The sequence below is a fragment of the Canis lupus genome, chromosome 9 (genome assembly GCF_003254725.2).
Source record: "Canis lupus dingo isolate Sandy chromosome 9, ASM325472v2, whole genome shotgun sequence".
NCBI classification, from domain to species: domain Eukaryota; kingdom Metazoa; phylum Chordata; class Mammalia; order Carnivora; family Canidae; genus Canis; species Canis lupus.
In genome coordinates, this window is record NC_064251.1 from 60685184 (window position 1) to 60694715 (window position 9532).

A 9532-nucleotide genomic window follows, 5' to 3' on the forward strand; every position below is an offset into this window, starting at 1 on the left:
TGCCTGGAAATTGCTATTCAGATTCGCAGGATAATGACAGATAAGCAGGATGATGGCACGGTTGGGTTTGTGATTCACAACAGGATTCCAGTGGCTGCGTGGAGTGGCCCCTCTGCTGCACCTTGTGTTGTGTCCCAGGGGGTGTGGCAGGAGCCGGGTGGCCTCATTTCTGTGAGTCAGACCTTCCTGCCCTCTCTCCTGAGTCCAGGAGAGATGGCACCTAAGTCCACCTAAGCCAGTGCCCTCTCTGACCCAGGAAGGGCCAAGTCCCTAACATCCAGACGGGCGGCCCAGGCAAAGAGAGGAGCCCAGTCACCCACCACCCCCTGTGTGCAACCCTGGGCAAATGGCCTCCCCTCTCCGAGCCTTCAGTATGAGGACAAAGCTCTCGGCCTGCCTAGTCTCCAGGGATAACAACCAGGCGGAAGGATCTAGGTGTGCAAGTGCCTGGGGGCTCCGCAGCTCTGGGAGCCAGCCCTGGTTCTACTTTTGAAAGAATAGCATATTCTTGGCAATAGCTGGCTTCGCACCAGTGATGGCAGATCACGGCGCAGGCCGCTCTCCCGCTCCCTCAGCACCCCCAGCGTGGTTCCCATTCACTCCTTCGGACATGGTGCCCTTTGATGAAATGAAACCCAGAAGGAATTGCCTCAGCAGAGAAAGAAATCTGCTCTGAGAGAGGAGACTGCCCCACCTTGGGCACCCCCTCTCCTGAGCTTCACCACCGCCCCCAGGGGTCCTTGGAGCATGCCCAACCCAGCGTGCAGGCGTGCAGGCCGAGCAGCGGCTGGGGGTGCCGGGGTGACCCAAGCTCAGCCAGTCCAGCTCCCCTCTCTGCTCATGGGCCCTGGCCAGTGTATAATTCATAGCGGCCGCGCGGACCTTCTCGGGGCTGCGTAGTGTTTGTGTTTATAGAGGTAGAGCTCACAGGTGGCTGACAAGGGAGATGTATTTTTTATAACAATGAATATTTAATTTCCACATCACAGATGAAAAAGACTCTCTGAAGAGGCATGTGAGAGAGACTCCTGAGACCAGCCGCTAATCAGAAGAGGGCCTTCTAGCCCGAGCCCCTCCACATGGCTCACTTTCTTCCCTAACTTTCTATTTTTATGTTTTCCTGATTATTGAAGCAGATATGCACATTGTAGAAAGTGTAGAAGACACAGAAAGATAAAGAGGGGGAGGGGTGTTACCCCTGATTCTTCTAGCTTTTGTCAACACGCAGGCATATCCCTTTCCAGTCTTTTTTCTCTGCCTTTTCCCATAAATAGGTGAGAGAGAATGTAGTATAATTGCAATTCTGCATCCTGGTGTTGAGATTTTGCTCTTTCATAAACATCATAGTTAACGGGTGGCTAATATTCAGCCAAGTGTACTATAATTCATAGCCTCCCACTGCTGGAAATTTAGGATGTGCCATATTTTAATATTACAAACAGTGGTGACGAACATCTTCGTGCATCATTCTTTGCTACATTTAGGGTTATCTAAATGGAAATAGAGCTGTGAGGTCATAGGCGACTGGATCATGTGTTTAAGGCTCTTGACACCTGTGGCAGACTCTCGGTTTCTTTCCTGTTGGGGACCAGCTTCCTCACCTTGGGGCCCTCCCAGCCTCCCAGGCCCTCTGGCCTTCTCCAGGGAGCCTCTGCCTCTGGTTGGCAGGGGGACGCCAGGGCCAGGCGCTGAGCCCAGAGGCCCCCCACTCCCCCGGCCCACCACATGGAGTTCCAAGGGTGCCTCCTAACTGCCTCTTCTCTCTTGTCTTCCTCTGCCCCAGCCTGGTAAAGCCCTTGCGACACTATGCGGTCTTCCTGTCCGAAGACTCCTCTGACGATGAATGCCAGCGGGAAGAGGGCCCGAGCTCTGGCTTCACTGAAAGCTTTTTCTTCTCCGCCCCCTTTGAATGGTCTCTCCTTCCTTCTTCCATTTCTTTGAGTTCGGCTTGGTGACACTCCTGGGCCGCATGGGGGTGGGGGGCCGGAGCTGTTTGCCCCCTGTGTGTAGGGAGGGCCATCTGGAGCTGCTGCCTCCTGGTGCCCCCATGCCAGCTTGAGGGGTGAGTGCCCCCCTGTGTGCCTCTGCCCAGGACCCACATTGTACCAGCCCCGCAGGCTCTGTGGTGAGGAGTGAGGGGACGGGAGCAGTGGGGCCTGCAGGTGTGCAAAGGAGGCATGAGTCCCGGTCCCTTACCCAGGACAGTGCACTTGACTGTTAACCCGACTGGGTGTCGATGCCCAGGCCTCCTCTTATTGAGAGAAGCTCCCAAAGCTATGCAGATGGAGGGTCAGATTTTAAGTTTAAAAAAAAAAAAAAGTACTGATATGGAGTGTGTATGATTGCTGATAGATCCAATTTTAGTATATGTGCTGCTGAAGCGAGCATGTAATTGCTGATAGATCCAAATGTTTTACCAACCTGCCTGACTGTGAGGTGATTTTTTATTATTGTTGTTGTTATTGTTTATAGCCTGAGCCTCACACTAACTGAAAGGAAGATCCACCCACAACCCGGCCACCCCACTCCCCACTCCCTGGCATTAAGCTTTGGCAGTTTCTCTTCCTTCCTCAGTTCTCATCTCCACAGGTTCTCTGGGGCTGGGATTGAGCAAAGGGACAGCTTCTGTCTGTGTCAGTTAACAAAGCTGTAGTGTTTTTAATGGGAGCCTTTAAGGGAAGACAGCTGCCCTTCACCCGCGGAGCCCACCCACCCTCTAGGGAGTGAGCTATTAAACCCATCTTCTAGAAGAGGAGGTCCTTCCCTCCATTCCCCCTCTCAGTTCCCTTCCCTCCAGCCAGGCCTCTGGGTTCCTAAGAACTCCAGATAAAACCCACCAGCTCTGCTTCTCTCATTGCCCCCCAGGGGTAGGAGGATTCTGGCCCTTTCTGCTTCCAGCCCACCAGTGACCCTGGCAAGTCAATCTCCTTCACATGCCATCTTTTCTGCACATTAAATCTTTTTCTTTAAAAATGTTCTGTTAAAACTTTAAGTTAACTTTGTCCTAAGCAGTAGTATCTGTTTGGCCTAACGTTAATCATACCATTGGCCTAACGTATCAATCATTATTTCTACTATTAGTCAAAATAAAGATAGAACCGGGATGCCTGGGTGGCTCAGCAGTTGAGCATCTGCCTTTGGCTCAGGACGTAATCCCGCAGTCCCAGGATGGAGTCCCGCATCGGGCTCCCTTCATGGAGCCTGCTTCTCCCTCTGCCTGTGTCTCTGCCTCTCTCTCTCTGTGAGTCTCTCATGAATAAATAAATAAAATATTTTTTAAAATAAAATAAAATAAAGATAAGAACCATTGGAATAAGAAATATATCGACTCAAAATCACCTTGCAGGTAAAAGCACTCTGCCTCGGTGACATCCAGGGTCTCCCCACCAGAGTCCAGTGGGTCTCCTCATTATTTTTTAATTCATTGATGCCTTAACTATTTAAATAGTGACTAGTGCTCACTCCCTCAGCCATGAACTATGAAAAGTATAGGCTTTTGTGTGTCTGTGTGATTAAAAAGGAAGTGGCCCACATGTTAACTATGCTGGAGTTAAATAAATAAAAATAAATTACACAGGAAAAGCAAAAAAAAAAAAAAAAGAGGGAGGGAACTGGCCCACTCTAAGTCAAAATTTAAAAATGCAATGATTTTTTTTTAAAGAATACATTTCCTTCCTTAAGCGTAAGGAGCACACTGACTTTTCCTTATCCCCCCTTCATTGTGTTCAAACTTGGTTTCCTTGGTCAGATGGCTTAGAGTGAGTGGAAACTTTTGAAGTCTCTCATACTCGGTGTCCATTGGTACTTTTTGCTTTGTGACATAGGGTGAGTTGCTTAGCCTCTCTGAACTCCAGCGAGATACCAAAGGCTGATGGAGTCCTTGTAGAGGACTGAGCCCTCCCTTCGGCTATGCATTCCCAGCCCTGGTTCCTGCAAGGGGGCCTGTAGGACCAGCAGGTGGCACCCTCCCCCCGCCCCCCACTTTACGGGAGCAATCTGCTGGTTCTGCTGGGACACGGGGACAGAACCTGGCCCTGACTCAAGCCAAGGCTGATCCAGGCACCATTCTCCACAAACCCAGTGGCGCCCCGGGGTTGAGGCTTGTGAGAAAGTAAAGTAAGAGGAAGCTTTTGTCACCCATGCCTGGGTCAGACATACAGAATGCTGTGAACAGCCTGTGTGTGCCTGTTGTGTGCCAAGCACTGTGATAGCTTTAGTCACGTAATCACCACCACCACCTGCAAGGGAGGCGCACTCTGGAATGGGGGAAGAGGTTGAGGTTCAGAGAGGTTAAGAGGCTTTCCGAGGTCCCATAGCAAGAAAGGGTAATACCAGAGCTAGAACAGGAGCACAGTCTGAGGCCCCAGTGGGTCCCCCCGAGGGTCCAGAGCCACCCTGGGCACTTGCCCTGAGGAAACCTCCCCAGCCCAGGCCCCTGGGAGCCACCAGGAAGTGGGAGTGCAGAGGCTGCACTCTGCCCCGCTTCAGGCATGTCCCGTTCCTCATGCCTTGTCAGGGTGGCCTGTGAGCCCACTGGCCAGTTAGTTGGTGGGTCCTGTGGTTTTCAGGGGACCTCAGTGGATCCCCCAGTGCGAGTGCCACTGCCCAGACCCCAGCATTCACCGGGACCCCAAGACACTCTCCTGTCCCCAGAGCTCCTGGGGGGAACTCCTCAAAGCCCAGGAGTTCCTGGGGTGGGGGCTGCTTGCTCCTCCTGTGGAGGCTCCGGGCGGGAGAATCCAGCCTGCTCTGCCTCCTCCCAGGCCTCTGCCGTATCGGACGCTCAAGGAATCAGACAGTGCAGAAGGCGACGAGGCAGAGAGTCCAGAGCAGCAAATGCGGGAGCCCACGGGCCCTGCCCCAGCTCCACCTGACCGGGCTGCCAGCATCGACCTTCTGGAAGACGTCTTCAACAGCCTGGACATGGAGGTGCCGCTGCAGCCACTGGGCCAGGCAAAGAGCTTGGAGGACCTTCGGACCCCCAAAGACCTGAGGGAGCAACCGGGAACATTTGACTATCAGGTATGATGCCAGCAGGGACAGGGACCTGCCAGGGCTGGTGCTTTCCACACATGAGGCAGGTTCCCCCATGTGACAGTGAAGGAAATCGAGGGAGAAACAGCAGCTTCTGCAGGGTCAGCCGATGGTTGGGGTCATTCTGCCTGCAAACCCTGCCGGGCAGGCCAGCAACCACTGATGACTATAGAAATGTCACACCCGATGGAAACCTGCTCCTCACTTCCATTTGTGCATCAGACAGTGCCAGTGCTCCGAGTCACTGTCCCAGGGCCCCAGCCTCCACCCTCTGGCAGCTCTTTGGACCCCTGATGGAATTGGGATTGCTTCCATGCCCACCAAGTCCCCTTGGAGAGCCTGTGGATCACAGTTCCTGGATTCTGGATCACTTGCGTGGGACCACTGCTCCTCCATTGTGCCCTTCCAGTCTATCGTAGCCCCTCTTGCCTGTTTCCCCACTTGCAAGTGGAGGCTGTGACTGAGTCACTGGATCTGTGGAATTCACGAAGCTCCCACAGATGCAGTGATTCATGCCGCCCTCCTGCAGGGCATTACTTACTGTTCCCTGCCACTGCAGCCCAGGTAGTGTGGCTCATGGGTGGCACAGCCGGGACATGGGCCCAGTCCTGCCAACCACGGAAGACACCTTTGGCCAGGCCCCATACCTCATGCATCCTCGAGCTCACAGGTGATTAAAAGTGCCCACATACTTTGAAAAGTAAAAAAGAAAAAAAGAAAAAAAAGTAAAAAAGACCCAGCCAGTAGATGTCTAATAAATGGAGTCATTTTCCTAAAACTACTTGGCAACACTGACGTAAAGGGATAGGGCTTTCTCTAGACTCCCTGTGTACAGGGAGAAGATAGCCCTCCTTGGAGTCTGAAAAGTGAGAACGGTAAAGAAAGCCCGGGCTTGGCGTCTGGACTGACCCTCTCTGCTGGTGACCTGGGCCCAGCCCCCCCCGGCTGCTCTGGTCCCAAGGAGCTGATGGGCCACATGCCTGGGAACAAGCAATGGGAGGGGCAGGGGGAAGGGTATCTGCTGCCTTCCAGTCTGTCTGGGTCCATCTCTGGTCACTGCCTCCCTTGTTCTCTCCAACAGAGGCTGGACCTGAGCAGGAGCGACAGGAGCTGCGGGATGCCAGTGGCCTTGAAGCTCACCCACCCATACTATAAGCTCTGGAGCCTGGGCCAGGATGACATGGCCATCCCCAGCAAGCCCCCCGCCACTTCCCCCGAGAAGCCCTCAGTCCTTCTTGGGAAGTCCCTGGCTCTGCCTCGCATGCTGCCAACCCAGGACAGCATCCTGAATTCCGGTGACAAGGAAGAGGCCCCCACCCCCACTCCGGGCAGCATCACTATTCCCCGACCCCAGGGCAGGAAGACCCCGGAGCTGGGCATCGTGCCTCCACCCCCCGCCGCCCGCTCGGCCAAACTTCAGGCTGCCAGCGCAGCCCTTGGGGACCTCTCCTCGGAGCGGTTCCAGGCTGAGCGGGAGAGGCGAGCCCCCCCAAGTCCGGCGCCGTTCCCGGGGCACCTCCCCAGTGCTGCCCCTCAAGCACCCACCGAACTGCTGCAACCACTCAGCCTGGCCCCCGGGGCTGCAAGCACAGGCAGCGATGCCCTGCTGGCCCTCCTGGACCCTCTTCACACAGCGTGGTCAGGCAGTGCTCTTCCCCCAGGCCCTTCAGCCCCAAATGTAGCCACCTCATTCACCCCCCAGTTTAGCTTCCCCCCAGCAGGGAACCTCACCCCATTCCCACAGCCATCGCTCAATCCCTTTGTCTCATCTATGCCGGCAACACTGCCCGCTGTGCCCCTGGTCTCCACACCAGCCAGGCCTTTCGGGGCCCCTCCTGCTTCCTTGGGGCCCGCTTTTGCCCCCAGCCTCCTGCTGTCCAATTCTGGCTTCTGTGTCCCACATAGATCTCAGCCCAACCTGTCTGCCCTCTCCATGCCTAACCTCTTTGGCCAGATGCCCATGGGTGCCCACACCAGTCCCCTGCAGCCACTGGGCCCCCCCATGGTCGCCCCTTCTCGGATCCGAACGTTGCCCCTGGCCCGCTCAAGTGCCAGGGCTGCTGAGGCCAAGCAGGGGCTGGCCCTGAGGCTCGGAGACCCCCCGCTCCTTCCTCCCCGGCCCCCACAGGGCCTGGAGCCGGCACTGCAGCCCTCTGCTCCTCAAGAGGCCAGAGACCCCTTTGAGGAATTGTTACGGAAAACCAAGCAAGATGTGAGCCCGGCCCAGGCCCCGGGCTCCGTAGAGCAGCTCAGGAAGCAGTGGGAGACCTTCGAGTGAGCCCGGCACACTGAGGGCGACGGCGAGGGCAACGGCGAGGGCGAGGGCGCCGCGCTGTGCCGCCTGCCGCTGTGCTCCGCTGCCGGCTGGCCCTGCTCTCCCTGCTGCTCTGTTGACGCCCAGGTTCTACTGGCGGGAAGGGATGGGACCCTCTCTGCCACCCCCCTCCCCTACACACCACCCATCTCTGAGGCCTGGCCGCTAGAGAATGGTGCCAGTTCTGGCCTAGCAATGGACCTAGCCCCTGGGCACCCATCCCACCCTGCCATCACCCCTCCCCCACACCCGAATAGGTTTTGCACTAAGGAGGTCAGCTGGGCGAACGATTGCCCCAGACCAAGTCCTACCCTCCTTCCCCCTGGCAGCCTCCCACTAGGAGCCCCAAGGCCACGGGGGCCTCTCCTCCCCAACCCTGACTTTCTGACCCAACTGCAGCCTGGCCCTGTGGAGCAGCGCGGGTGGCAGTGGCAGTCTCAGCATGAGCTCGTCTGCACCAGACACATGTGGCTTGCAGGTTGGAGTAAGGAGAACCTACCTACCTGGTGGGGCATTTCCAAACCATCTCTAGCAATACACACTCTCGTTCGTTCTTTTGTGGGTCTTCATCCCGGCTGCCAACCTTCAGTTTCTGGTTTGGTAGGGGTTTGGGGCTGAGGGATTCTAGGGAGCCCTCTGATAGCTAGACGCAGCCCCAGCCAGCCCTGTACAGGGGCTGGGAGCACCAGCAACTCTGATTTGTAAAAGAGAAAATAGCGATGGGAAAATTGAGTGCATTAGGAGGAGTCAGGCCCCCATTCTGTGCTCTCCCTCTGGGCCGGGGTTTCTCGGGTCTCATGGGACCATGGGGTCGCATGGGACCATGGGGGCAGAGCTGAGAAGCAGGTCCCCGGTTTCCAACTGGGAGGACAAGCTTAATGCAGCAGGCTGATGCAGGGGGGCCCCGCCGCCCAGGCTCCCCGGGTCAGGACCCAGCTGGGACAAAGTTGGCTTCTGGCAGCTGAGAGGCAGAAGGGCCAGGAGCCACCCCCTCCCCAGCCCACATAGCACAGAAATTCCTGAGGCCAACGTCACCAAAGTTCAATTGAAATGTTTTGTTATTGTTTCTTTTATCTACCTTTTCCTTTTTACTTTATTGATTTGATGAATCTTTAAACTGACTAGTTTCAATAAACTGAGTTAAAATATGGCCCAACCATTTAAGAAAACAACCATCTGAGACATGCAGGAAATTGTGAACATTTTGACCTGATTTCTCATTTCCTATTTGTGAGTGGTCACACAGTCTCAGGGGTGTCTGACAGGGCAAGGGGGTTCCTGGAGGCCCCTGTAACCCCAAGGAGCTTTGTCACTGAGGGGCCCTGTATGGGTCCAGGAAGCCTGGAGGCTAGGCCCTGAGCCTCTTGGCTGGGGGGTGTGAAGAGCTGCAGGCCCATCACACCATCCCTTCCTGAGTGGGTCACGACCCCCTGGGCAAGTTGCTCTCAAGCTCTGCATGGTCTCTGGCCGCTGAGGTGGCAGGGGAGCTGTGTGATGTCTAGGCACATGGGCACCTCCAGGACTCTCAGGTGTTTTCGGCACAGGTTCCAGATCCACCCGTCCATCCCGGGCAGACCCCTGAGCCCCATCAGGGACAGGGCAGCCTCCCCACCCTGCCTCACCCCCACAAGCAGAGTATAAGGGATACTGGGGGGCCCTGGGGAAGCAGAGTCCACCCTGCCGTCTGTCTCCCCCGCTGTGCTGGGGGCTGGTGGCAAGAGCACGCCCACGTTGACACGAGCATTGTTGTCTTCACTTGCTGGCCTGAGTTTGCACCCGAGGATGAATGTTATGTGCGCATTCAATAAAATCTTCTTGGGGAGAAGGTTGGCATTCCTGTGTCCTGAGGCAGCTCGGGGGTGCAGGGAGGGCTCAGAGCAGTGAGAGAAGGACTGGCCCCCTGGCCCCCTCCGCAGCCTGTTCCATTTGAGCCTCTGAGCCCAGGCCCTTCCCCGTCCCAAGCAGCGCATGAGGAGGAAGGAGCTGCTTACAGGCACGCACAGGCTTGGCTGGTCCACAGGTCACCGACGGTGTGGAGAGTGCCCGGACTCCAGGGAACAAGTTCAAGGGAACAGCAGGAACAGCTGGGAACAGCCCCCTCAGATCTCCCACCAGCACCTCTGCTGGATGCCTGTGTTGGGAGAGCTGGACCGGCACCGGCACCGAGAGAGACGGGCTAAACAC

The 9532-nt window shown here is 56.1% G+C and overlaps 1 protein-coding gene across 17 annotated transcripts in view; it reads left to right on the top strand.

Annotated features, from left to right (window-relative positions):
- DENND1A (DENN domain containing 1A) overlaps positions 1-9173 on the top strand; it is a 539854-nt gene extending 530681 nt beyond the window's left edge. For 14 of the 17 annotated variants that reach the window (XM_049114466.1, XM_025475080.3, XM_025475091.3 and 11 more), the window contains 3 exons: positions 1784-1912; positions 4764-5022; positions 6116-9173. In XM_049114466.1, coding sequence (XP_048970423.1) covers positions 1784-1912; positions 4764-5022; positions 6116-7312 — 1585 coding nt within the window. In that variant the 3' untranslated portion in view covers positions 7313-9173. The remainder of the gene's footprint in view (positions 1-1783; positions 1913-4763; positions 5023-6115) is intronic. The other 3 variants (XM_025475079.3, XM_025475086.3, XM_025475092.3) reach the window with 1 other exon arrangement.
- The last annotated feature ends 359 nt before the right edge of the window (positions 9174-9532 follow it).